The sequence below is a fragment of the Candidozyma haemuli genome (assembly GCF_002926055.2).
Source record: "Candidozyma haemuli strain B11899 chromosome Unknown F_2014730914, whole genome shotgun sequence".
Lineage (NCBI taxonomy): Eukaryota > Fungi > Ascomycota > Pichiomycetes > Serinales > Metschnikowiaceae > Candidozyma > Candidozyma haemuli.
In genome coordinates, this window is record NW_020289912.1 from 331,375 (window position 1) to 358,846 (window position 27,472).

General features: G+C 46.4%; 11 protein-coding genes across 11 annotated transcripts; 6 read left to right on the forward strand and 5 right to left on the reverse strand. All coding sequences in view use genetic code 12, as the record gives it.

The window, feature by feature from the left end:
• Positions 1 to 1,866: 1,866 nt before the first annotated feature.
• On the forward strand, positions 1,867 to 2,187 carry ECM15 (Ecm15p; the record flags this gene model as incomplete). The annotated part of the gene is made up of 1 exon (XM_025487470.1): positions 1,867 to 2,187. The coding sequence occupies one exon, from the start codon at positions 1,867 to 1,869 to the stop codon at positions 2,185 to 2,187; it is 321 nt and encodes a 106-aa protein (XP_025344486.1).
• Positions 2,188 to 2,706: 519 nt separating this feature from the next.
• AAF1 (C2H2-type transcription factor AAF1) lies at positions 2,707 to 3,540 on the reverse strand (the record flags this gene model as incomplete). Its single annotated transcript, XM_025487471.1, has 1 exon — positions 2,707 to 3,540. The coding sequence occupies one exon, from the start codon at positions 3,538 to 3,540 to the stop codon at positions 2,707 to 2,709; it is 834 nt and encodes a 277-aa protein (XP_025344487.1).
• A 3,775-nt stretch (positions 3,541 to 7,315) lies between these two features.
• On the forward strand, positions 7,316 to 8,776 carry CXQ85_003838 (uncharacterized protein; the record flags this gene model as incomplete). The annotated part of the gene is made up of 1 exon (XM_025487472.1): positions 7,316 to 8,776. The coding sequence occupies one exon, from the start codon at positions 7,316 to 7,318 to the stop codon at positions 8,774 to 8,776; it is 1,461 nt and encodes a 486-aa protein (XP_025344488.1).
• A 31-nt stretch (positions 8,777 to 8,807) lies between these two features.
• On the reverse strand, positions 8,808 to 9,845 carry CXQ85_003839 (NAD+ transporter; the record flags this gene model as incomplete). The annotated part of the gene is made up of 1 exon (XM_025487473.1): positions 8,808 to 9,845. The coding sequence occupies one exon, from the start codon at positions 9,843 to 9,845 to the stop codon at positions 8,808 to 8,810; it is 1,038 nt and encodes a 345-aa protein (XP_025344489.1).
• A 1,976-nt stretch (positions 9,846 to 11,821) lies between these two features.
• On the forward strand, positions 11,822 to 12,820 carry CXQ85_003840 (Cu/Pi carrier; the record flags this gene model as incomplete). Its single annotated transcript, XM_025487474.1, has 1 exon — positions 11,822 to 12,820. The coding sequence occupies one exon, from the start codon at positions 11,822 to 11,824 to the stop codon at positions 12,818 to 12,820; it is 999 nt and encodes a 332-aa protein (XP_025344490.1).
• A 134-nt stretch (positions 12,821 to 12,954) lies between these two features.
• Positions 12,955 to 14,142, reverse strand: AGE2 (Age2p; the record flags this gene model as incomplete). The annotated part of the gene is made up of 1 exon (XM_025487475.1): positions 12,955 to 14,142. One exon carries the CDS (start codon positions 14,140 to 14,142, stop codon positions 12,955 to 12,957), a length of 1,188 nt encoding a protein of 395 aa, XP_025344491.1.
• A 2,190-nt stretch (positions 14,143 to 16,332) lies between these two features.
• Positions 16,333 to 16,818, forward strand: CXQ85_003842 (uncharacterized protein; the record flags this gene model as incomplete). Its single annotated transcript, XM_025487476.1, has 1 exon — positions 16,333 to 16,818. The coding sequence occupies one exon, from the start codon at positions 16,333 to 16,335 to the stop codon at positions 16,816 to 16,818; it is 486 nt and encodes a 161-aa protein (XP_025344492.1).
• A 982-nt stretch (positions 16,819 to 17,800) lies between these two features.
• FCR3 (Fcr3p) lies at positions 17,801 to 18,940 on the forward strand (the record flags this gene model as incomplete). Its single annotated transcript, XM_025487477.1, has 1 exon — positions 17,801 to 18,940. The coding sequence occupies one exon, from the start codon at positions 17,801 to 17,803 to the stop codon at positions 18,938 to 18,940; it is 1,140 nt and encodes a 379-aa protein (XP_025344493.1).
• A 603-nt stretch (positions 18,941 to 19,543) lies between these two features.
• Positions 19,544 to 21,325, forward strand: STI1 (Hsp90 cochaperone; the record flags this gene model as incomplete). The annotated part of the gene is made up of 1 exon (XM_025487478.1): positions 19,544 to 21,325. One exon carries the CDS (start codon positions 19,544 to 19,546, stop codon positions 21,323 to 21,325), a length of 1,782 nt encoding a protein of 593 aa, XP_025344494.1.
• Positions 21,326 to 21,389: 64 nt separating this feature from the next.
• CXQ85_003845 (uncharacterized protein) lies at positions 21,390 to 24,004 on the reverse strand (the record flags this gene model as incomplete). Its single annotated transcript, XM_025487479.1, has 2 exons — positions 21,390 to 22,315; positions 22,339 to 24,004. 2 exons carry the CDS (start codon positions 24,002 to 24,004, stop codon positions 21,390 to 21,392), a joined length of 2,592 nt encoding a protein of 863 aa, XP_025344495.1.
• A 368-nt stretch (positions 24,005 to 24,372) lies between these two features.
• CXQ85_003846 (Zn(II)2Cys6 transcription factor) lies at positions 24,373 to 26,703 on the reverse strand (the record flags this gene model as incomplete). Its single annotated transcript, XM_025487480.1, has 1 exon — positions 24,373 to 26,703. The coding sequence occupies one exon, from the start codon at positions 26,701 to 26,703 to the stop codon at positions 24,373 to 24,375; it is 2,331 nt and encodes a 776-aa protein (XP_025344496.1).
• Positions 26,704 to 27,472: the final 769 nt, after the last annotated feature.

The window sequence follows — 27,472 nt, forward strand, 5'->3', positions numbered from 1 at the left end:
GGACCCCAGGAGTCAACCTCCCAATAATATCCAAGTTTCAAAATGTTCGCCAGCTGCACTTCGGTGTTTAGAAACCTTCTTTCTTTCCACGGCTACATCGTATGTAACCCAGGTTGGAATTCCAAGAGGTGAGATTTTGCAACATGGTGTATGAGCCGCACCCGCAGTCCACCATCCCGCCAACCCAACCACCGCCCTGAACCAGCGCCAGACAAATCGCCAGAAAAGTTACTCTCTTTAAGAAAGTTATCTAACCTACCTCTTTTAGTCCTTGTCTAGGGTTTGCTTCCTCGGTTCCTTGACTCCTTGACCCGTCTTCGGTGCATGGAAGGCTGTGCGAGGTGCTGAAGCCACAATGCAACATGGTGCAGAGGATGCATGAAGAAAATACAAGTGTTGCGTCGGGGCGCTTTGGCAGATCTTCTATTTTATTAAAAGGGAAGTGCCGAGGAAAGGAGGTGAAATTGGGGGAGACGAGGTTGCAAAACAAAGGCAAGGGAAAATAATAATAAAAAAAAGGAGAAGAAAAACAAAAAAATATGATGTGATGGCCAAGTGTTTGGATCAACAGGAGGCCACTTTTTAGGATCAACAGGAGGCCATTTTTCGTTGATTGGCTGGGGATATTATTTTGGCTTGGTTCGTCTATTTTTCATTTTCCTTTTTCTGTACACTTTTTGTCGTTCCATTTTGGTTTCGTGTAGATCTTGGAAATTGGGAGGAAGCTGAAGGGTGGATAGTTTCTTGACGTCTTCCTACTACCGTATAAGGGAGATCCTCGTAGACGTATTTGTTAGGTATATTTTTAAAGTATTATACTGTTCATGTACCTCAATGGGGCTCTGTTATCTGATTCATCGACAAGGTGGGGAACGTCCAGGAGGTATATATTGAGAGAAGTACGTGGGCTAGTATGGGTAGAAGTATGCCTAGAGCTATGAAGTTGGGTAGGGAGGTCTTACGGTATCAATTGAAATCAGGGCATTAACTGATATACGAGGTTGGAAAAGAACACCGGATATGAATGTCCGTTTCAGGTGAGCCTTGCATTGGAGGGTCTTGGTGAACGTATACGAGTTATTTATGGGTACCAATTAGAAGAGCCGCAGTGGGAGAAGTAACCTTAAAAGAAAAGAGGGAGGTCGTTGGGTTATGGAAAGTGATATACTGGCTACTGGGTTGGCGAGAAGAAGCAGGTTTGAAGTTTGAGTTGGTACTGTTCAATGGGCGTTTCAAGTCCAACATGAAGGTGTACTTGTGCTAAACGTACCACATAAAAGACAGTCAAGCCAATAACATGTCATTGTCTCTTTAAGCAGCCTGCCAATGTCCCAAACATCCGATTAAAAGCTGCAATCTTCCATGGTCACTGAACTAGCCATAGTCACTGAACTAGCTATAGTCACCTCTTCCTTCCTCATGACCTGGTTACCGAGTCATCCAACAAGACCTGTATTTGCCTGAACCACATCCTACCTCGCCTCCAAAAGCCTAAACGTAACGGAACGACATACCACCCATTAAACCATCATTTCAAGAAGTGTTTCTTCCAGACCATCTACACTCCTCCACCGACTTCAACCTACCCTCACCCCTAAACCCAACACCGAGCCACCAACCAACCAATCCAAACCTCAAATCCTCTCTCTACCCTCTCAATAAACCCTCCATCGGACCACCCAAGTCCCTGGTAAAACCCAAAGCTTATCCCTCTTGGACCACTTTTGCAACCATTCCTGTATACCTCGTACTCGGAATCGTCCGAATAAAACCAACTTTCCTGCACACACTCTATCCTCCCCCATTATTCCACCATTTCCAAATCTCCATCTTCTCCTAATCTACAACTACCTTCCTTCTTTCACTATGGCTGTTTCAATTCATTGTCTTGCTGACGTCTGTCTCATCCCAATTGGTACAGGAACTGCTTCTGTCCTGGACGAAGTTGCCATCATTACCAAAATGGCACGTGAACTGAACCTTGATACCACTCTCCATTCAGCTGGTACAACCATTGCTGGGCCTTGGATTGACGTGATGGATCTTATTGGAAGGTTCCACGAGGCGTTGCATGCTAAGGGTGTGGTGAGAATTCAGCTGGATATCAGAGTGGGCACGAGAACTGATAAGGCACAGCAGCCTCAGGATAAGATTGATATTGTGGAGAAGAAGCTTCGGGAGGCCTGAATTGGGTGGAATGTTGTCAATTGATGCTTAGTGAGGTGTTTGTTTTCATTGAGTACGAATAATAGGATATCTAAGTTTATTTGGAAGTATATGCTCTGATATCTTTGCTCTATGGCGTGGTACGGAATGGCTTTTGGTGTCAATTGATTGAAAGGGTCAAAGGGCGTGGCATGTGGCGCATCTTTGGAATGGCCTCATACGTGAATGGCCTGCTAAGAAGTAGCTGTGATCTATATATCGTCATTCGCTTGATCACGAATTTCGGCGTTATAAGACATCGAATGACCAGATTCTTAGTACCTTAACGCCATCTATCTACGAGACAGTCTACACTTGGTTGATTTATCCATCTTGTATTGAGCCCGGAGACAACAATACTATCGTACATTTTGAAATTAAATAGAACAGCGTGAATATGAAGCACATGAGCCAGGAGAAGATTGTAGAATTAGAGGCGCTTCGGAATGCAGCGATATGAAAACTTTGACTTTTGGGCTTCCATCCATGAGATTATTGTAGTTATTGTGGCGACGAGAGAACGGCTTGCTTGAGCAACTTATCTGTGGCTTCATGTTCCTTTTCAAGCTCTTGGACCGTCCGCTGGTTCACGCCCAACGACTCCGGGTCGCTGAATAAAAGAAACCTAGCGTATTCCCGACATGCTTTCGACGTAAAGTGTTTCCCTGTAGACCTCGAAAGCCTTTGTGCAATGTAGTCCCATTTGCAGAGCTCGCCAGCGTCAAGAAGTTTTTGCAAGTATTGTTTACTCTCTGGAGAAAACAGCAAGTTGGTAGAGCCCTGCTGTCCCACAATGACTTGGTACCTGTTTCTAGCCGCCAAGTAGGAGCCAACATTAGTGATATCGGCAATTTCCACCCACAGGCGGCCCTGCCGCTTGAGCGATAGGATGAGCTGGTCCTGCTCTCTGGTGAATTTCAGTTTCCGTTTGGTTCGGCGAGGCGACATGGTTGTAAGTGGTTCAGGTCGAAGCGGTGCCTTGGCCAATGGCGGCGCTGGAAGAAGGAGCTGGAGCCGTTCAATCACCGTCGAATCGCCCTTCATGGACGGTTTCAACGTAGTGTCGTCATACGGCTCCGGCGCCTGTTTCTGCCAGAACGCTGGCACTTGCATTGGATACGTATACTGAGACGTCTGGTCATATGAAGTTTCTGGGTAATTCAGGTATGGCTGGTACGCAAACAGATGCTGGTACTGGAAGTAGCCCAGTGGAGCTGACTGGGGATGATGCAATGGCGCCAGGTAGCCTGGATGTAGCTGGCTTCTGTGGTCAGGGTAGGCGTACTGAGGAGTACCTCTTCTGTTATCTGGCGGGAGCCAATCTTCTGTAAACATTGGAGCAATAATATGAGGATATTATGGGAAGAAATGATGTAAATCGATGGGATATGCTGTTTGTATCTTTCAAAGAAAGGTAAAGGACTGGCGACGCTAAAAGTGAACGGGATCCGGATGGAATTGTGAAATACGATATTTCAGCTTGAGTAAGCCAAATGGTGATAATTATCTGGGGTATAAATAAGCCCACGGAAGAACGAAAACCGTGTAAAAGTCAAGTGGAAGAATATGGAAACCCCAAGCACCGTAAATGACGCCTTTTCAAGCCACTGGAGTTACCAATTGTGAAACTTTCCAAAGAAGTTTTAATTCCTGATACTTTGTTTTAAATACCTTGGCCAATGTCAATTGCCAAAGCACAAAACGTATTGGGTATAACTCCTCTTCGCTGCTTATCACACACTTAGGAGCTTGTGCTTTTTTATTATGGTCCACTGGTTCCACACACAGGTTGAACGATGGGAAGGACGAAGCTTGACGTGTATAAGGGCCAGAAAGGCGGAAAGTGTAAGGGGTATAATAATGTGGGAAAAATGTAAGCGAAGAAATACTTGAAATAATTCGAGGGGTTGGGGAAAAATAAAAGCTTATAAATAAGGTGAGGAAAGGTTGGATGAGTGCTGTTGGTTGTACATGTAAGTGTAATAGGTGGTGGGGGATATATATGGAAGAGGTGATTGAATTTCGAGGCAAGTGGAGTGCTGCTGCTGCTGCGACATGGGAAAAGGTGCCGATGCGGTGGTCTCGACATAAGCAGCTGTGTGGCATGTGTGCAGTACATGCGTCACGTGGTGAGGATACCCAGTCCCTTTTTTTTTAAACTTTCACCAAATGGTATGAGGGCGTGAACGTGCATGAGGGTGTTCCCCTGGCACCCAAAAGTTACCTTCTTTCTGTCCCCTTTCTAGGTACTAGGTAGAGCTCTCTGGGATGGTGGAACGGTGATGTGCGTCACGTTGTAGGGTTGTTTGGTGCAACGCAGATGGCCCGTGACGCATCATGCAAGGTTTTCATGCATGGCCACGCACAGGCGACCCACCATCTCCAGAATATTATTAGCAAAAAGGTAACCAAAAGTAAAAAGAAGAGAAAAAAAATTAATTAGAACGCACATCCCATGCATGCTGCACGTACACAATCTCGCCCTGGCCTACACGCTCACACACCTACGCAGTCCGCTCCACCGAGCCCTAAGCCAGTTTAGTATGAGCATTACAATGAGATCGTTGGCAATAGATACAAGGAGGGGACTACTAGCCATAGCACGAAGCAAATGAACATTTACGTTCGGCGTTAAGAAGCTTCTCCCCACCTGTCACCACTTTCCTTTTCCTTCCCTCCTTCTCTTTTGTCTGCCTCGGCGTTTGGCACCTCCATCCCGCACCACCGCCCTTCGTGTTCCCCCATGAACACCCTCGGAAAATGCCCCGTGCGTCCCCGGCTCGCCTTCCCTGGCCTTCCCTGGCCCTGTGGCTGGTGCCAGAAACCCCTGTCTACCTGCACCATATAACCACACCTTTCATCAAAGGAGTCACCAACAACGATTATTCCACTCTATTCCAGTCCACTTCCAGTCTGGCCTGGCCAGACTGTGCGTTCTACTCCCTACTCCATACTCCCCAGCTTCCCTCTTCCTCATCACTCCGCCAGTATGTACGTTTATGTATGGCATTACGATAGGCAGGGCCCAGGCGGGCTCGTAAAGCGGCACTTGTATGGAACGAGCTGATCTATCTGGCGGCGAGGTTCTTGGCTAAAAAGGCTTTTTTTCTTCGGTGGCATACAAACACTGGTTCTATTATGTAAGGTTCCATTTCCTGCTTCCCCTGATCGATATAATTTTTTCACACTCTTCCTTCCTTGTTTCTTCTGTTTCGTTGGTGTTTCACCTTGGGCTAATCGCCGAGGGGCTTGGTCAGTTGTGGAATTCCCACCTTGAAGGTTGAGGGGGCCGATCTTTCCGTGTGGATTCGTAGATGGGTTTTAGTTCGTGATACTCCCATGCATGGAAAGACGCCCGTAACTGTAGGAGTGGAAGGAAGTGGTTGGTAGTTGGTGGGTGGAGGCTGGAGGCTGGGTTTCCAGAAAAGGGAATGTTTGGGGTCAAATGCGGAAAGGGAAGTGGAAGTGGAAGTAGAAGGGGAAGTCAAAGAAGAGAAGTGGAGTCTGTGACTGGTGGAGGGTGGAGTTTGTTTGAGGTTGCTGGAGGTGGGGTGGAAAGTGATGGTAGGAAATGGCCTGGGTTGGGTGGATAAGTAGAGACGTAGATGTTTTGTTAATGGAGACTTTGGGTTGTGGGTACCTTGCTGTTTTGTGATGCTTGTGGCAGTTTCATGTTGATTGTGTGACTGCTGTTTGCTGACTTCGTCAATGGAATGTTACACCTTCTTCAGTGGATATAGACAACTGCTTCATATACTGAAATAGTTGTTTTACTGATACCGGGCTGGCCAACTGGGCACGCTGTTTTCTTGCCTTTATTTCTGAATTGCTAATCAACTTCTCTTTCGTCTAACGACCTGGTTCAGTTTACTGTTGACTTCACTGCGTCATAGTACAATATCTCTGGCTGCAAACCAGTTAGAGAAATGGAGTCGGTGCTTTCGTAACTCATAATCTAGAAGTATGCCTTTGCTTCCATTTTCATCTACTTACCCAGCTTATTTTCCATATATTCTAGTTCCACCGGTTAAACTCACTTTGTCTTCCATCTCACAATGGCAAATGCACCAACCCAGATGATGAGCCCTGGTCACTTAGTGCTAAGCGAGATCTATGCGTCTTCTGAGCCTTAAGAGTACCATTTGTACTAGTAGCTCTGGTCTTATACATAAAGGAGTGGTTATGTTTTGCTTGATTTGCCATTATACCATAATTGATTTCAAACGTGTTCCAGAGAAACAATAGTACATGAAGACCCTTTCTTCCATGCAAGATATCCTTCGACAAACGATTCCCCCATTGTTCATTTAACTTTTCAAATGCCGAAAGCTTCAAAAGTCGTTGTTTTTTATACGAAAATTGGATACAACCTATTCATTACATTACCTTGCCTAATGGGAAGACCGTTCCAGCAAAGCACGAGGAGCTCTCCCAAAACAGACGCTTCTGGGAATCTGACCTACAAAAAAACCAAACCTCAAACCACCTCCTTATCTATCCCATCTTGTGAAAATTACCTTATCTAAAAAATAGTCTTCCCTTGACACATTATCTAAAAAATAGTGGTGATGCCGCCATGCCCAAAAAATATTCTTCCACTGTGAGCTACAGCCGCACCTCACCAAGAATGCCTAGTATCCACCAAACAAAAGCGACATCTGAATTTAAACTTTAAGCTTATCTAACATTCTCTTCCCTCGCCCGATTGTGATCAGAATGTCTAAGAAAAGCCTTCGTTGGGCGTGCCGACTCGGTCTTACCAATGGCTGCAAAACGAGTCAACAGAGTCATCTGGGCGGCCAGATCCACCAAAAATCCCCCTTTTTTGCAGCTTTTTTTACATCCCTCCCTTCCTTGGCTTCTTCGCCACCCCCTGGAAACCTTATATCTTCCCAAATCTCCATGACTGCCGCTTTTGGTGGAGGTCTTGAAGGGTTGAATATAGCTGGTGTACGGATGTCCACCTCAGTCCCTGTAAGGCTATAGATCTCGCATATGCGCTTACGCGGCCCAGCCCTGAGGCAATATCAACCACACCACAAAAACGAATAAATAACGACGTTTTTCCGCTCGTTTCAGCCTTGCCATCTCCCCCTTACTATCGTCCACTATGGCTGACGCTGCATACGATCTCGCAAACGTACAGAAGACCGTTGATAGTGAGGAATCGGAAAAACCCGACCTTCGCAAAGTATACCGCAAAGTCGACCCCAGAGTTTCCTGGTTTCTCTGTGGCATCTACTTTCTCCAGTTCATCGACAAGTCCTTGCTTAACTATGCGGGCGTTATGGGCATCAAGGACTACTTGGACGAAGGGCTGGACCAGTTTTCCAACTTGGGAACGATGTTCTTCGTGGGCTTCATCGTTGGAGAGCCTATAAGCGCATACCTTTTTCAGAAACTTCCAGCTGCCAAACTCTTGAGCTTTAATATCTTTTGCTGGGGCATTGTGATTATTGGGCATGCGTTCCTGAAGAGTTATGCGTCGTTGATGGTGGTCAGGACGCTTTTGGGGCTTTTTGAAGCTTGTGTGGCTCCAGGATGTGTTTTGGTGACTGGAATGTGGTATAACCAGACCCAGCAGCTTCGAAGGTTGTGTTGGTGGACGTGCCAGGCTGGGTTCTCCACGATTATTGGTGGTCTTTTGAGTTTTGCGTTCCAGCATGTCAAGCTGGAAGATTTCCAGGGCTGGCAGATCTTCTACTTGGTGATGGGCGTGATTACACTGGGGTTTGGCATCTTGGTGGCTATCTTCGTTCCTGATTCGCCAGTCAAGTGTAAGTTTCTTACCCAGCCAGAGAAGATAGCAGTGTTGGAGAATATCAAGGCCAATAATACCGGAACTGAAACATATACCTTCAAATGGGAACAGGTCAAGGAGCTTTTCCTCTATGACAAACACACATATGTGTTTCTTGCCTTGACGTTGCTTTCCATGATCCCTACGGGAGCTGTGTTGACGTTTTCCGTGCAAATCATTGCCAACATTGGTTTCACCAATAAGGAGGCTGCCTTGATGCAGATGCCCTTGGGAGTGTCCACCATCTTGGCAATCGTGATCGGCACCTACTTGTGTGCCTACTTTAAGGGCAAGTATCGTAACTTGATCTTTATTTCTATGCTCGTGCCTGCCATCATTGGCTATATCGTGCTTGTCGCCAGCCACGATAAAATCGGACAGCTTCTTGCTGTGTATCTTATTAACGTCGGAACTTGCGTCATCACCATGATATACTCGTGGAACTCGGCCAATACCGCTGGTTATACTAAGCGAGTTGTGCGTAACTGTATCACTATGGTGTTTTACGCCGTGGGATGTTTGATTGGTCCACAGCTTTTCCGTGAAAGTGATGCTCCACGGTACATTCCTGCCAAGGTGACGCTTTTGGTGATTGAAAGTGTTTGTATCCCAATCGTCCTTTTTGTGAGTTACATCTCGAGACACGAGAACAAGAAAAAGGAGAAAATCACCAAAGAAGAGGAGGACGAATGGGTCTCCGAGAAGGGCGCTCATTACCAGTTCTTGGACTTGACCGATATGAAGAACATCCACTTCCGGTACTCATACTAATGCCGAAGCCATGCAATGAATAGGTATTGGATCAGACCTTTCCGCTGATCTCTAACAAGTACGTTTTGAAGTACTCAAAACTAACAAGCGTTACTGCCGATGCCGGCAAGGTTCTCGCCAAGTTTGTCAAATAGCCGGCGTAGAACCCTCGGACGCCTTCTTTACTGTAAATAGTTCGTATCCAGTTACGCAAGGAAAACCGATCCGTGGATTTCTTTTGCATCTGCATTTTGGTTCGTAGAATCTCGTGTGGGTAAGTGACAGTAGACGCAATGGCCTTGGATACGGTGGAGGCCGCTATTAGTCTCCAGAGCTTATGGTAGCTACCGTGAGACATCTGGCTTGAGTCGCTAACATGAAGAGTACGCTTGAGCGCTTCGTAAACAGGGAAATGGATTCCCACGTGTATAAGCCCAAACAATGAGGGCAAAAGACCGCTGTAGAACACACGAAGGCCTTCGTTTCGGTACATGGTACGGAAAGCGTCTAGGGTGCTTTTATAGTATACTTTTTCCGAGCCCGTCTGGAGCATAAGTCTTGTTTTCACAACCCAGATCGGGTTGACAGCAATGGAAGACGTGGAGCCAGCCGTCAAAGAGGCTGCAAAGTGGTTGAGCCAGTCTATTTGTATACCGAGTGATTCAGAAAAAAACCGAGGATAAAACTTCTTGGCCCGTTCATAAACAGTAAAATAAATAGTCCACGTCGGTAAGTACCCTATAGTGACAGGCACCACACCACGATATAACCCTCTAACGCCCTCTTCTCTAGAAATAGTCTTGAACGCCAGTATGAACAGACCATATCGGTTCAGCACGCCCTGAGCCTGAATTCTTGTTTTCACCACGTCCAAAGGACAAACCACAACCCCGGCCAAGAACCCGGAAGCCGCTCCTGCCAAAGTAACAAGCTGGTACTCGGACATTCGCTTGATAATTGGAGTATGAGGAGCTTCTGTTCCCAGAGCGTCGATCTGATTGGCCACAGGAAACATGTTCCGGTCAGGGTGCCGAAGCTCTAGGTCCATGCCCTGCACGACGTCTGAAAAGTCGTTATCGGGCTCCCTCATGTACTGTCAAAACAAGAGCCGGTGGTAGCGAAAAAGTTGATAGTGGTATTGTGAGTAGATGGGTGCACGGGTGCGAAGGAAGAAGGTTCAGTGGGCTGGACGGGAAAATGGATCAGGGGAGGGGGATAATAGGGTAAGTAGGTTATTTTGGTTAAGGTTTCGGCGTTAAGGGGGCTGGTTTATAGGTTTTTCGTGTTTGTGGTTCCCAGTAGTCGGCGTTTGGCACTGGCTGTTGATGTTCCTACAATGTTCAGTACTACCACTTATCAGTCCATTGTTTGAAGTAGTGAAGGCTAGAGAGGGCAGTGAGAGGTGGAAGAGAGTCAATTTGGTTATTTCTGAAGTTTAGGTTTCCCTTCCTCGTCCATTCCCATTGGCTGGCCTGCTATTGGTTTGGCTTGCTGGATGATGTGTGGCCCGAAACGGAAGGTTTCTGCGAGACCCTAGGGTAGCACCAGGAAATGTGAACAGAGCAGGTAGAAAGGTGGAACAAAGTGGAGGGTAAATTTAAGGATGTCAGTTTGTTTAACCGAGTATCAATTTGTGGTGGTTGGAATTTGGTGGTGGTTTTCTGGACATGTGTAGTTCAGCCAAGTGTGACTGAAATAGAGCTCGGCACAACCGGAGCCGATGAACAATAGAAAGAAGTGATTAGTCTGTTGGTGGAATGTAGTGATACTGGCGTTAGAAGTTAGGTTGGATAGCTTCTTTTATTTTGTTGTATTTGCCATTTTGTGTTTGTTCAAAGTGTCTGGTTTCCAGTAGAGTGACGTTTTTCGCAGCCATTGACATAAGTGGGAGAGAAGTAGTCGAAAGCTGGAAACATGGAAACATGGAAAATACTGGGATTGAAGGAAGAATATAAAAAATCAAAATTTTAAGGGGTAAAAAGAATGATTTTCATGGATTTTCGTGGCAGATGAAGAGTGCCCTGGGACAGGTGGATATGAGTGATTGTTCAATTGAATGGACTAATGGTAGAAGGACCATACCATTCGAGTTATTTCACTGAGAGAGAACGAATGTGAGATCTGATGTCAATATTGAAGACCATAGGAATGCTTTAGGAAAAATGATAGGCGAATTTTCAAGAACAAAGGCGAGTTGGATCCGACTACTGGACTGTCCTGTTTGACTATATCAACACTGAATAAGTGCATCACCCAAGCCACCAAAGTACCCTTTAAAGTAGAAAAGATAACGTTAATTCATTTTCTAATTGCCTTGACTCTTCTAATGTGTATGTTCTTTTTTGTTTTGGAAATAAATGTATTGACAATTTTTCAGGTGGATCAACCAAAAGAGCCTCAACCTCTAAGCACAGCAATACCAATCAACCACAAGCCAGCATCACCATTTCCCTAAAAAGCCTTCGTTTAGCCTATTTTCCAACCAAATCCAAAAATCCCTTCCAGCCCCAATTCACCCTTCACCAGCAACCTCCACCTTCTTCCTTCTTCCTCCTTTTCACCTCCTCACCAACTCCTCCATCTCGGTAGGCGCCAAGCAGCACCAGAAGTCCGAAGCGACGTGCGTTTTCCACCAAACCACCCACCAATCCAATCCACGCCAAAACCCAAAAGCCTAAACCAAATCTTCCTTCCTTCCATTCCTCCAGGGCTTCCCAACCACTAACCATTCACCTTCCCCTTTTCTAAACCTCCATGTCTGGTTCTTATCGGTCGGCTGCAAGTGGAACAATCGCAACCGCCGCACCGGCACGTCAAAGTCAGTGCAGCCGAGCACGGAAGAACCTGAGCCATGAACAAGAAACGTGGTTGGTGACAAAAGAGAGAAAATAGAAAAGTGTATTTTTCCTAAAGATCTCTCTTCCCTCAATTGACTATATCCTGCCAGGGCAAACTCTATTCATCTTCGATGGGACGCACCTGCAGCCAGAAACTTCACCCTATTTATCCGTACTTCCCGGTAGCAATCTACATGTCATTTTCCACCAACAACTTCTCTTTCGCTCAATGGGTAAAGATTCCATCTCTGACGCTATAGTGCAGCCTGTGGCTGACCAGCTTAACAAATTGACCGGCTCTACGCCTCCTCCTCCTGAACCTGTCAAGAAGGGTATCCAGCTTTACTCCAAGGAGTACTATGCTGCTTGTACTTTGGGAGGCATTGTCGCCTGTGGCCCTACCCATTCGGCTGTGACGCCTCTTGATGTGGTCAAGTGTCGTCGTCAGGTGGACCTGGCGCTTTACAAGTCGAACATTGACGGGTGGAAGAAGATTCTTAAGACCAAGGGTGATTCTATCTTTACTGGTGTGGGAGCCACTTTCATCGGTTACGCTTTGCAAGGTGCCGGTAAGTACGGTTTCTACGAGTACTTTAAGAAGTCGTATAGTGACGCTGTGGGGCCAGAGAACTTTGCTAAATATAAGACACCTGTGTTCCTTGCTGCCTCTGCTTCTGCTGAGTTCCTTGCTGATATCATGTTGTGTCCATTTGAAACCATCAAGGTGAAGACCCAAACGACTATTCCTCCTTATGCTAAGAACGTCGGTGAAGGTTTCTCTAAGATCTTTAAGGCTGAAGGCTTCAACGGTTTGTACAAGGGTATTGGCCCATTGTGGGCTAGACAGATCCCTTACACTATGGTGAAGTTTAGTTCTTTTGAAAAGTGTGTGGAATTGATCTACCAGTACCTCGGAAAGCCTGCTTCTGCTTACACTCCAGTCCAACAGACGGGTGTGTCTTTTGTTGGTGGTTACATTGCCGGTATTGCTTGTGCTGTGGTTTCCCATCCTGCTGATGTGATGGTTTCCAAGATCAGTACTAATAAGGAAGCTTCAGAGAGCTTGGGCCTGGCATTGAAGAGAATTTATGGTGAAATTGGATTCCGTGGCGTGTGGAACGGATTGCCTGTTCGTATTGTCATGGTCGGTACATTGACTGGTTTCCAATGGTTGATCTACGACTCCTTCAAGGTCTACGTCGGCTTGCCAACTACAGGCGGCCACTAGAAGTCCTAATTCTTATAGCGGCATTAGAGCACTAAGTATGCATGATGATTAAGACCAGCGGTCAACTAAACAGATGTTATTATCATTAATCTTTCATTGACAGCATTGTAGTTGCACTCAGCTCTTGAGCTTGATTAGCTCCACACGTTTTTGAATAAATCATCGTCGAGGGTCAGGCTGAACTGGCCTGGTGTAGCACCCACAGACGTTTTAGGAAGAACAGTATCGGAAGCCCATTGGTTCACTGAAGAGGACGAGTCATTCCACTTGTTTTCCCAAGCAGATTGTTGAGCAGGCTGCGATGAAGGCTTTGATTGAGGCAAGCTCAGTGTGGAAGGTGCAAAATTCAAACCTTGCAAGGAGTCTGAGAGCTGGCCAACAGGTTCACGACTTGGTGGTGGAGATGCTGGCGTTCTGGATGCGTATAAGCCAGCTAGACCTGCGCTGAGCGGCTGTGTGTTTTGTTGAGGCACCTGTTGATTGAAGCCCAGGTTCAAGTTCTGCTGAGAGGCGCCACGAGAATTAGAAAACGAAGAGACGTTGGAGTTTGACGACGAAGGCAGCGAGTAAAGTGACAAGATAGACTTTTTCAAGTCTGTACGGCCATTAGAAGGTGGGGCTTGGGCAGCTGGGGCTGGAGCAGGGGCAGATTTCTGAGGCACGGCTGGAGGCTGCGATCTTGGAAGCAGCTGAGATGAAGCAGCCTTAGTTGGAAGTTGTGGTTTAGGCGCTGGAGAAGGCAGAGCCAGTGAAAACGTACCGAAATCGTCGTCTAGAAGCAGCTCAGAAGCAAGCTGTGGCTGTGGCTTGACCGGTCTCAGTGCCTGTTTCGATACAACAGCAGGAGCCAGTTTCTGCATTTGCACAGGCACCGGGGCAGGCGACAGAGCCAGAGCCAGAGCCAGAGCCAGCACCAGCACCGCCAGCGGATCAGGTTTCAGCAGAGCAGCCCATTTCTTCATATCGTACTTTGTCCTAATGAAATTTTCAATCTTAGACCCATCTGGAATGTACCCCTCAGGAAGCTTCAGTTCCCAGTAAGCGTTACACTTGCTATTGCCCCACTTCAACATCAGCTCCACCTGTTCATCCGTCCACGCATCCAAATCAACCGATTTCACTCTCAGAATATGCGTACCCATGGATCTATGGATTCCTGAACACCGAATACACACAAAACAGCCTAGGTTCCAGGATGCCCAGCGAGGATGGGTGGCTACTTTGCAGTCAGCGCATGTCTTATTGGCAGGTTCACGAAGAAGCAGTTTTAGGATCTGCTTGTGCCTTTCGCTGTGTGTTTTCTTGGACGAAGGAAGGGACATGATGGAGGGTTGGAGAATGTGGAAGCTGTCGATTTCGAGATAGTGATTTGGCTGCTGGTGCACGGGTGTAGGTGATGGGATCGAGTCACAAGAGACAACAAAGTCGGCAAAAAGAGGATAGAAGGGTTTAGGGAGGTCAAGGAGGGTGAAGGGTTTGTTCGATGATGCATTTATTGCTCGAAATAGTCATTTGGCGTGCGTTTATGGTGGTATTGTCAGTTAAAGAATGGCTGCGAAATGGCCAGTAGGAGCAAGTATGGGGATGAGCAGAAGGTAGGTTGGGGCATTTTGGGGTGATGAAATGGAGGTTTATTGATTTGGTTGGTTTTGAGTTGTTTAGGGTTTGGGGGCTGGAAATGTGTGTAGATCATGTTGGAAGGATAGTTACAGGTGATTGGGCGTGATATGGCGTCAGATTGTGCTGAAATGGGAGATAGATCGTCAGGGCGTGGGAGGTTGGGGGAGAGTTGGTAGCATGGAGAGAAGGCTGGAGAAGAGGAAGTGTAGAAAAACCATGGAAAAAGTATATGGTTGGTAAAGAAAGCAGGAGGGGAGTTGAGACGGTGGAGGGTGGAGGGCTGGTAAGTGGTGGTTATTTATTGAACAGATAAATGAAACAAAGAATTTAGGTATAACTGAATTTATTGACTCTGACAGGTTCTGTCAAACGAAAACGACGCTTGATATGTTGCCTATAGCGGAGACGATTTGTTCCCACATCGTATCACATTCCATACTAATCCACACCAGGTCAACCTAGTATAGATATAATCGACTGATATTCATCAACTGAACGCCTGAGGCTTTCAATTTCAGTGCCTAATTCAGAACATATTCCCTCGGATAGGTTTCCAGAAGAAGATACTGGTCTGATCATACGTTGTACGATCTGTACGTATGACATAGTACAGATGTAGAGAACGATCCGAGCCCAAAGGAAGACTTCCAGAGAATCGAGACGTCACTTTTTGATGCCCCTTTCCCTGGGCGCTTACGAACTGGTGAAGCATCGCTACAGTCCTTAAACTGCCCTTGGCTGAGCCTCCATTGGCGACCCTTCCAAAACGTAGACACATTTCTACCGTAACTTTAAAAAGTGACTTCTGCCAGGGAATGCATCGAGCAAAAGAACCGAAGAATGTCTCTTCCCCGGACTATCATCTCCGTACAGCAAGCACCCGTCTCTAAGGCGCCGCCAGATCGAAGATCTACCAAATAAAGCCATCTTGATTGGCTTTCAGAGAAGCCTTAAACCTTAAAAATAGACTTTGGCACGAGATCGAATCAGTAATAGAACAACAAAATAAGGTCCAGGCTAGTGGAACATCCCCCAGGGAATGGAAGCCACTCCAGCCCGCCCAATACCTGAAAAATAAAAAAAAAAATCAACTTCAAATACATTGATTTCTGATGATCAGGGGTTGATTCTACTTGTAGTAGGCATAGTACATAGTGAGACTAATCCAAACAGTATAAATACAAGGGGAAACCCCAGAAACTCCAAACCAGTTTTTTTTTTTTTTTTTTTACTGGATCCCAGTCCACCAGTCAAATCTCTCACTTCCCATGTCTTTCTCTTCTTTAGGTCCAGGCGAAGTGTTTGAACTCTGATTAGCTTCTTTGCAGATCTTTGGGCACCAGCTTTTGCAACCATTTCTAAACGCCGAGGGAAATAGGGCACTGTAAAAGCACCAAAATTCAGTGAAATTTCACCAAACCACCACCAAAATGCTCAAAATGGCCCCCTAATCACCATAAATGCATTTAAATGTCCAAAAAACCAAATCTGCATTCCCTGACTGACTCTTCCTGTTTGTCTGGACCAACAGGGCTGGGGCCGAGGAAGCCTCAAAAAGAAATCCCCCATGTGGACGCCTAAAGCTTAAAAGTTTCCATACTTTCTCCAAAAAAAAAAAATGCTATTTAACCGTCGAAGACGCCTCCTGGCCCCCCTAAACCTCCCAAAAATCCCCTTCCAAATCCCTCCAAATCCACCGTTTTCTGCCTTTTTTAGACATCCAACGGCCTGCCCAATTCCTTCTTTTTTTCGCAGCCATTTCCATTTCCATAACATCTCGGGAACCGCACGACCCACAAACAGTACTCCATCAACGAACTCACCTTGGCTGCTTCTTCCTCCAAAAACACTTTTTAAGTCATCTTTCTTTTTCCCCAACCTCCTTATACTTTATGGCAGCAGACCAGCTACGATCCTCGGCAAAGCCTGGGTCCTGTTCGGCCGTTTACTCGGCACAGGAGATCCGGGCTCATTCGCTGCCTCAAGACTTGTGGATGACAATCCATGGAAAAGTGTATGATGTGACGAACTTTGCGCCTGAACATCCGGGCGGCGTGGAAGTGCTTCTTGATTGTGGTGGTGTGGACGCTTCAGAGGCGTTTGACGATGTGGCCCATTCGGATTTGGCTCGTGAAATGCTTGAGCCGTACTTTATAGGGTACGCAGAAACGGCTGCTAAGACGAGCCTGGAACCTACTGTGGCCTCGGATCCCGAGAAGAACGGGCTTGCGAAGTGCTCGAGCCGAAGAAAGGATATGTTAAGGGACCGCAGGCGACAACGAACGGCGGTGTTGGTGCTTACCGGTGTGGCTTTCACATGTGTGCTTGTGGTGATGGCGCTTCAGAAGATCCAATGGGTGAGCCTTGTTCACAGGTAGGAATGAATTGTTTGGATTTAGCAGGAGATGGACACTTTGGGTTCGAACTGGGCCAGGAACGGCTGCCAGTGAAGGAACCTAGACCAAAGTTAAAGTTTATTATGGAGTTATCAGAGCAAATGGGCTGCTCTGGATGGGACCAGTGGTTTTGGCCTTCCAGGAAGAAAGAAGCAGACCAATTGTGCTGCTAGAACTGTCTTGATGCTTCAAAGTCCGTCATCTCCCATCGTCATCTGCCATATCCCTGGCTATATTACACCGTTCAAATTTGACGCTATTTTGGTTTTACCCTGTGTCAAGAACAAAAGAGACGTTTTGTCCTCCCTTCGGTGCCACCACTCTCTTGCCATATCGCTGTCGTACGATCAGCTCATAAACTGGCCCAATTCCCCCACACAGTCACCATAAAGCATACCCACAGGAAATCACCGAAATCATGAATTGCCCTCCATAACTCGTGCTTCTGGAAGCCTGGCTGCTCCCAGATAATAGAACGAGCACGAGACACGCCGATTCCCATCATCGTTATATCTACATCATATTCAACCATCACTAGCTGATGCATATTTATTAAGGCTGAAGTTCAACCACTCAACCTACTCATACATACCCCAGAAATCTGTCATTTTGCAAGAGTACGATCTACCCTCCTCCATTCATTTTTCTTATCTAACCTACAGCTTTCACTTCTCTGGACTCTTATATGTGGCGTTTCGCAGCCGTTCTCATGTTTATTACACCTTGTGCTTAGATCCCTCAAAACAAACAACCCCTGGTGGAATCGCCACAATAATGGATAAATAATTGGTTAACGAGAACAGCTCGCTCTACCCATAGCAATATCACCTCTTTTTACCCCCCTCCAACGGCTTTTTTATCATTCTCTTATCAAAAATCGTTCTCGGAGGTACGGGTGTCCCAGCTACTGGAACATGTCTATCCTTCTAATACATCATCGAGACCAATGTCTATTCCCCAAGAAATGTCCTACTCCCAAGTTACCGACCATCCCTACAATGGATCTGGATCCAGGGATGATATTTGTGACTATATTGACCAGCCTTTGGATTTGAACCAGGAAAACATCAAACTTTTCGAACAACAGCAAAATCATCAGCACCATCATCCCCAGGCGTTCCAGCAGTTTCACCCCCAGGAGTCTCCAGTGTTCCACGTGGGCCCTAGTCCTTATTATGAACAAAACCCAACTTCTACGCCTCAGTGGCAAGGCCAATATAATGGTATTCCACAAAACCAGCATTTCCAGCCACCGATCCATGGAAATGTGCCTCAAGGGATGAACGCGTACGTTCCGAATGTTCCACAGGATGATTCTCTCTTTAAGGCTGAGTCTGTGAGTTCTACTCAGTTGTCGCTTGAGAGAGATCTGAACGGTAATCTTCAGCAGCCTTGGAACGGTCACAGTAATGCACTCTCTGCTACAGGCCACCAGACAGATAGCTCGCCTTCTGGTTCGCCTAATGATATCGACTTTAGAAACGACAAGGGTAAAGGAAAGAAGCAGAGAGCTCTCATTTTGACTGAAAGAGAGGAGGCCGTAATGAATAGAGATGATCTGGAGCTTAACGAGGAAGAACTCAAGATCAAGAAGAAAGCTCACAATAGACTCGCCCAGCGTGCGTTCCGTGAAAGGAAGAAGACCGAGTTGAAGGATTTGGAAGATAAGTTGCTTCAGAGCGAAGAGGAAAGGCAGAAGTTATTGCAGGTTCTTCAGGATATCAAGCAGACCAAGTCTGATGACAGTCTTCTACGTGATCCTGCTAATTCTATGGATTTGGAGAACTCAAGATTTTCTTTCCCTAGCTCACAGGATGAGTTTATTAACCAGATGGTGGATCGTACGAAGCACAACGTGAATCCAGCCACGATCAACAAGGTTTACGAACAGCCAGAGAGTTCTGGTCATAAGGTGCTTGCAGTTGGTGCTGTATGGGATTTCTTGCAGATCAAGGCCGAGGAAGACGAATACTACGGCGTGGATATGTACGAGGTGATGCAGTTGTTAAAGGGAAGTGAAAAGTGTCATGGCTATGGTCCTGCTTACGAGCTTCGCCTTGTGGAACAAGCACTTGAGAAGGTAAGAACCGAGACCAAGAAATAAGCAAAGAAAGAACTGAAGGGAATGAAGTGACAGGATAACACCAGTGGAGATTGTACTCACTTGCCTTTGAGGCTTTACCTTCCATTTCATCAGTTTGGAGACTACCAGTCTAATACCGCCGGGAGAGATGGCTGCGAATTTGCAACCATTCTTTGGTTCGACGAAAGGATAACCCAGATGCCCAAAACATCAACAGGACACTAAACCAAGCTTCTTCAGCATCTAGGAGCCTATTCAAATATTCTACTCTTGTGGAAAGCCTCTACAGCTCCCCTTAGGAACCGTTACCCAGGCTATACCACATACCATACATGTTTTATGATCAAGACGCCTGTCGAGCGCCGTTTACAACTGCCCTCACAACCAAAAACACTGCACTCTTGCTAATTTTCACTTCTTCAAAACGCCAACCACCCCCTTCTACTTCCTCAAATAATTTTACACATTCTTTGTCGGTGTTTTCCTATTTCGTCTCCAAAGAGCTTCTCGGAAGCTTCTAGAAATGCACTGGTGCGCACCCGGCCCAGATATATATTCGCTTGAACATCACCACTTTGGTCCCACCCAACAACCACCAAAAGCTTAAAAAAAAAACACATCACAATGTCTGCTGATGAATTCAAAGCCGAGGGTAACAAATTCTTCGCCGCCAAAGACTTCGATAAGGCCATCGAGCAGTTTTCCAAAGCCATTGAAGCTTCTGAAGTGCCTAACCATGTTCTCTACTCCAACAGATCAGCTTGCTACGCTTCCTTGAAAAACTTCACTAAGGCATTGGAGGACGCTGAAAAGTGTGTGGAGGTCAACTCTGAGTGGGCCAAGGGCTACAACCGTGTTGGTGCTGCTCAGTACGGATTGGGTAACTTGGATGACGCTAAGTCTTCGTACTCTAAGGCCTTGGAGTTGGACCTGGCTAATGCTATGGCCAAGAGCGGTTTGTCTGCTGTTGAGGAGGCCGAGAGATCCCGTAATGCCGAGGGCGACATGGGCTTGGGCAAGATGTTCTCTGATCCAAACTTGATCACCAAGTTGAAGAACAACCCAAAGACTGCTGAAATGATGAACGACCCTAACTTGGTCACCAAGGTTTTGCAGTTGCAGCAGAACCCAAAGGCTGGTATGCAAACCATGCTTTCTGACCCACGTATGATGACCATCATGGGTGTTTTGATGGGCATTGACTTGAACATGTTCGATAAGGATGCTGCTCCTGGTGCTGCTGGTGGACCAGCTGAAGGCCAGCTGAGCAATGAATCCCTGGCTACTGCTGTTGAGGAGCCTACGCCATCCACTGAGTCTAGGTCAGCTGAGTCTAAGTCAGCCGAGGAACCAAACAAGGCTGAAGAGCCAGCTGCCACTCAGTCTGAGGATGTTGAAATGGAGGATGCTTCTTCCAAGTCCGAAGCCGATGCCGCTAAGGCTCAGGGTAACACCTTGTATAAACAGAGAAAGTTCGCCGAGGCTATTGAGCAATACAACAAGGCCTGGGAGCTCCATCAGGATATCACCTACTTGAACAACAGAGCTGCCGCTGAGTTCGAGAACCAGGATTACGATGCTGCTATCGCCACCTGCGAGAAGGCTGTGGATGAAGGTAGAAGCATGAGAGCTGACTACAAGCTTATCGCCAAGTCTTTCGCTAGAATCGGTAACTCTTACTTGAAGAAGGACGACTTGGAGAACGCCGCCAAGTACTTTGACAAGTCTTTGACTGAGCACAGAACTCCAGATGTGTTGACCAAGTTGAGAAACACTCAAAAGGAGATCAAGACCAGAGAAGCAGAGAGCTACGTCAACCCAGAGAAGGCCGAGGAAGCCAGAGTAGAAGGTAAGGAATACTTCACCAAGGGTGACTGGCCAAAGGCTGTCCAGGCTTACACTGAAATGATCAAGAGAGCCCCAGAGGACGCCAGAGGTTACTCTAACAGAGCTGCTGCATTGGCCAAGCTAATGTCATTCCCTGACGCTGTCGAAGACTGCAACAAGGCTATCAAATTGGATCCAACTTTCATTAGAGCATACATCAGAAAGGCCAACGCCCAATTGGCCATGAAGGAATTCTCCCATGTCATTGACACATTGACCGAGGCCCGTACCAAGGACCAGGAGTTGAACAACGGTAAGAACCTCAGTGAGATTGACCAATTGCTGAACAAGGCCATGTCCCAAAGATTCTCTTCCATTGAAGGTGAAACTTCTGAGCAAACCATGGAGAGAGTGTCTAAGGACCCAGAGATTGTTCAGATCTTGCAGGACCCAGTTATGCAAGGTATCTTGGGCCAGGCCAGAGAGAACCCAGCTGCTTTGCAAGACCACATGAGAAACCCAGAGGTGGCCAAGAAGATCAACACTTTGATCGCAGCCGGTGTTATTCGTACTCGTTAAACCCATAAACTCGTGTAATTAATTCTAAATACTCATGATCGTACATGCCAACCTATTTACATTATTAGAGCCCATTGTCGAAGAAAAAATTAGGGAGCGTCAGGTAGTCTTGGTTAACCGCAGCAAGGAGGAAATCGTCATCAATGCTAAAATCTTTTCTGTCGTTGTCTCTTAAACCAGAGAAGTCAACTGGATGAAGGATATTTGAGAGTGTTGGATCATTCTTTCTTGGAGACTGACCCTCGAACGTTTCATTTGAATAGCCAGGGGTCAAATCTGGATTGGAAGCATTAGACGCTGAATCGCACGAACCATTAGGCGAGAACTTATTGGTGGAGAGGCCCACACCAGAAGTAGGATGCATACAATTCAAAAGATCCATCATGTCAGATGTGTCATTGATCTTCTGGTAGAATTGAGGAAACTCCTTTTCGACATCTTCCAAATGGGATCTGAGAGCAGGATTGTTTGAAAGAATGTCCATATTGGTTCTGCTTTCAAACACCTTGATTGTGATACGTAAGACAATTCTCACAACCACGTCGAACAACTGAAGTCTCAAGTAAAAAAGTCTCGTGGCAGGCTGCTTAGCCTGCTTGCTGTAGAGATTGAAGCAGTTCATGGAAACATCTATGAGCAAGTTCAAATCGTCAAGACTGTCACCTTCGTCCGAATGATTTAGGCAGTGCGCAAGCAAGTTCATTGTTGCAACGAACGGGTAGAAAATCATCCAGTTCACACCAAAGAAGGGCACAGTTCGGCGATTCACAGAACGCATGAGGTGGAGAATAGTCCTTGCACTGTCCAAGAAGTTTCGTCTATAACAAGCATTTTCGTATGGCGGTGTGTCCAGCTCCGGCTCGATCTGTGAAGGCACCTTGTTAATGGTCATCACCTGATAGAAGTAGCAAAGCTGGAGTGTTAGGATACTATCGTTGACTCTGTTCATCTTCTTCTCAGATGTGAATCTTTCAATGAGTAATCTGAATTCTGGTTCGTAATAGTAACGGGACGAAACTCTGCTCTGAGCTCGTTGGTGAAATTGCCCAATTCGTGGTTAAGAGAGGTGACGATTTCTTGAATGCCTTTAAGGCTGTCATACTTGACCGTAGCACTGAACAACTGGAAGTATGAGAAAGCTCTCAATTGGGAGAGCTTGTAAACGTAGAAATGCACGTAAATCTCTTCCCAGGGAAGCTGCTGTCCGCCACAAATTTGCTGTAATCTTTCTACCTCAGATTGAGATACAAGTGCTGGAACATACCATGGGTCCATTGGGGTCAAGGTCGAAACGTCCACCATATTTACTGAAGGAGGTTTACCTGTACGATGACTTATTTCAACATCAAAACACTGAACAGCAGCCCAAAGTCTGCTTCGCTCGTGTATCTCCAGCTCCGGTAGGTGATTGAACGTTTCGTACCTGTGAAGACCGATTTCCTGTGCATATCTCAGTGCCATGCCAACAAAAGTGTAATTGACATCAGTGATGACCCAAGTAGTTTCTAAATGTGTTGCCAATAGAAGAAGAGCTTGGATGGTGACCATTCCCTCACTGACAACACTGATTGTGTGGAAGTAAAACACCGAATTCAAAAACATCTCCTCCTGTAACGATGTAAGCTGATCTATGGACATGGCATCTAAGCGTGGACATTCACCTATCTGAGGGGATGTGACACCACTGCTCTTTTCATCAATGGCAACAGTAATGGAGATTGCCAAACTGAGGTTCATCAACATGAACTCGGAATAAGAAAACTTATACCTCTTCTTTCTAGGAGCTGATTTGTTGCCATAGTATTTCATGAAAAGCGCTTGGACATCAGCCACGGGACAAACAAAGTCTGCCAATGCGATACAGTTATAGTGACGAAGCAACTCAAAGGTAAGCTGCTTGTCGTGTGGGTAAATGCCCTCCTTAAACTTTTTCACATCCTCCTTGGGGTATGTCTTGACATCAGTCCAAACACTCAGGAAAACCTGTTTCCAAGCATTAAAGTAAAAAATAAGGGTCAGGAAAGGGGTGACGATATTGTGATCCTCCTGCTTCAATCTAGACTTGATCCACTCGATACTCTGCGAACCGAACATGAACACAATACCCAGGTGCATGCCCTTGTACTGAAGAATCTGATGTGGTTTCGTAGCACCATCGGACTTTTCATCGATGGTTTTATTGAGAATGGACTTGGCCTGCTGGAAAAACGTATCCCTAGGCTTCTTTTCCGGCGACTGGTCGCCATTCGAGCTTTGAAGCGGGGCGGCGCTATCGGCACGATTATAGCCGTCTGCCTGGTCCTCACGCAAGTCGTCGTCGGCTTCTTTATCGCTAACATCCAGTGCAGGCGAAGCTGTAGTAGGGGTAGACATCAGATCGCCATGCAAACGAGTCCCGGAACTGGGTGAAATACCGTTCCGAGAGTCGAGACCACCTCCACCAACACTTTCTGCTATTTTGTACATGAGCGACTCGAGCCTGTCAAGTCTGCTCAGAATCATCTCCAGCAGCGCCTTTGTTCTGGATTTTCGAGGTTTGTTCGTAGGATACTCACAGGGAATCTGAAGATTCAGACAGTGATCGCAGGGCGTCTTACCATTACACTTGATCTTCTTTTTGCGGCACGTGGCGCATGCTTTCGCCACACGGTCTCTTTTGTTCTTTTCGACACCGCTCATATTGGACCCACGACGTCTTTGGCTGTTAAAGAGACCTTGGAAAAACTGGAGTTATTCGTTGACCTGAGGGGGGCGCACCTTCGTTATAAGTAATCTTTCACCGGATGTGATGATGAGGCAGATGGCGCAGGCCGAGGGTGCGTGGTGCACGGGTGTGTCACTGTTTGACCTGCTCAGCTCAGCTGTAGTGCTGTTTAAGCCGCCACGGACGGAACAAATATTGGCTGCGAAAAAACACCCGGGCCCATGGTTAATAAGCAAAACAGGGTGTAGCCAAAAGAGGCAAACGCCACATGACAGGGCACAAAAGGGCGTTCGTACATTCTCCTCTTTCTTTTTTTTTTTCTTTTTTGTTTTCTTTGGATAGCTTAGAATTGCGGGCTGTTGTCGAAGAAGATGTTTGGGAGTTCTTTCATTTGAGCACGAATGAGCGAATCAATGTCTTCTTGGAAGTGGCCAGATGAGGGAAATGGACTGAAGGGGATGTTCTGGCTGTTGAGATGTGTTGTGGGGTCGTTGGGATGGAGAAGTTGGCGTTTTCCACTGGAAAATGATGACGTTGACGATTGACTGGGGGATGGTTTGGTTTCATCAACAAATGGAGACTGACTGATCACTAATGGTGCAACAGAAATAACAGTCAGTCGGAAAGATTCCACGCTGCCGAAGAGCTCAGGCATCATATCACGGGCAGAGTTCAAGTGGTCCTGTAACGTGGGGTTTCCTTCCAAAACGACAATCCCGGTTTTCCTTTCGAAGATGGTGATGACGATTTTTAACAATATCTTAAACATTACCAGGGTAAATGAGTAGTGCTGGAACTTGCTCAACAAATCGGCGCCTCTGTCAAACCCACGGCGGTTTAAGAAATCCATCGACGTTTCTATCAAAAGCATCAAGTCGCTATAGGCTTCTGGTGATTTTGGATGCTTCATGATCACCGTCAGCAAGTGCAAAAAGGCACTGGAAGGGAAGAAGAGAACCCATTCAAAGAAGGAATTACTGAGGTTAGCTCCTTCACTGCTTTTCAACAAATGGGCCATGGTACGAGCACTATTGAGCGAGAGGTTCAGGTAGTAAGCCTTGCGGTCCACGTCTTCATCCTCAAAACTGAACATCAGTGGGAGTCTGTTGATAAGCATAATGTGGTAGAAGAAAGTAAGCCTGACTGCCCAACTCGTCTCATTCTCCACTTTATCCTTATGGTTGACAATATGGAACGCAGTGTCGTTGAAGAACACAGGCTTCATCGATGGTGGTAGCTTATCAGCCGTAGCAAAAAGCTCTTCGTTGAGGGCATCCAAGTTTCTCAGAAGCGAAGCAAAGTCCCCGACATCTGCAGTTGCCGAGAAAAGCCACTCGTAGCTTCGTGCTCGAATCAGCAAGACGTTGGAGAAATACTTGTGCAATGACCTAATGAGCGGCGTTTCCGATACAGCAATTTCGGCAACGTCAATGTCAAGAAGCTCAGGGCTCACGTCGGCTCGGTTAATGATCGGCGACTTACCGTTCCTGAAGCAAATTTCCATATCCATGTAACAGCACACCCACCAAATACGCTTACGATATGAGGCAGTATCGACGTCCAACATTTCGTAACTCTCGATTCTATGAAGACCCATATCTTGGGCATAACGTATAGCAGGAACCAAAAGCATGTAGTTGACCTCGGGAGCATACCAATGGCATTCCAAGTAACCTGTAAAGAGCAAAATAGCCTCGATGGTGTCGATACCACCGCCCACAACGCTGAGTCGGTGGTAGAAAAAAATGGCATTATTCATAAGAGTGTCCTCTAACTGACGAAGGGACTTATCAGACCATTCAGTGCCGTCGTTCACTTGTTCTAGCGGGCCCACGTTTGTTTCAAAGCGCATGAATATCAGGAAGGCAAGTGAAACTGTCATGGTCAAAAGCTCAGCCAAACTAAACCGTTGCTTGCCATTGTAATACTTCTCAAACATGCCTCTTATCCTCTTGATATCACCTACGCCCTCCATTCGGAGTATAGGCGTCATAAACATATCCAAGATACCAAATACAAGTGTGGAGTTTTCAGGGAATGGCCGAGTCATGAGCTTTTGCTTCTTTTCAGTAGACAATGCTGGTGGATCAATCCACTTGGCATAGAACAGCATTGTTTTACTCTGAAATAATAATGGCATGTTCGACAATGGCTGAATAAGATCCTTATTTTCATCTCCAACCTGTTCTATCATCCAGTCGATGGAGCTTTTCGACACCACACTGGCAAACGAGTGTGCGCCAAAGAAGAGCTCAAGGTTCTTAAGCGGAAGAGCATTCCGGCCCTTCTTGTTGCCTGAAGTATTGCCGTCAGCAGCTTCACTGGCGACTCGTGAGTAGGTAGCATCGCCGTTTTCGGCCGAATCGTCCGAATCTTCCGAATCCAGGTTACTTGGTCTTCCTGAGACGATTCTATCTCTAGCATCGGTCAGGCCGCCTAATCGGTCACTCAAATCCAAGATAATCTCCTCTAAACGCTCCATACGAGCACTAAGCAGCAATTTCGAGTCCCTAGCCCCTAGGTTCCGCTGTTTCTTGGGTTGTCTTTCAGCATAGTGACACACCTGTTCATTGGCTGACTTGCAATGGGAACAAGGCACTTTCCCGTCACATTTGATCTTCTTCCGGCGGCACGCGTCACAGGCCACACGAATCCGTTTCCTATCGTCAGGCATGGGGTGGAGATGGATATATCTGGTAAAGAAGGTGGTTGGAAGAGGTTGATACTGGTGTGCACAGGGCGCGGTTGCAAAATGGACCAACTATGGAAGGTTTCCGGGATATATAGGGGTGTTTTTATCTTTTTGATCAGAAACCGGTGGTTTTTTATGCTCTATATAACAAATCGTATCGCAAGCGAAGGCGATGGCTATGCGTTTCTGTATATCGATCTCGTGCCATGCGTTGAAGCAGCTCGCTTAAATGGCTGCGAAACGATGGAATTTGGTGATGAGGACAAGAGGAAGACAAAGAAAGGATATTTATAGAAGGAGATTTTTGACTGGGTAGTATTATTTATCCTTCTTTTGTTGTTTGGTCTTTTTTTCTACCACTTTTTATCATTTCTTTAGTCTTCCTCTGAACATCTAACAGTCTGCCAAGCGTAGACACACTCTACTATACAGTGTTGGGATTCAACGGAATAGGATACGCTAACGGAATTTCTTGGAACCAGGTTCCTGGGTTAATGTAAACGTGGTGAAGATATTTTTGTGAAATTTTTTGACATTTGCAGGTTACTACCGGAAGGCATCTCGTATACTTCTGTATATGGAAAAGGCAGTGCTGAAGCAGTGACAGTGCATGAAGTAGATACGGCGTTGTAGAGAAAGTATAAGGCTGAGCAAGAAAAGGGTACGTAGAAAGGGTTATTTATGTGGATTGAAAGTGAATTTGGACCCTTTTAAAGTGGTGGATTGGAGAGGTGGACTGGAAATGTGGACT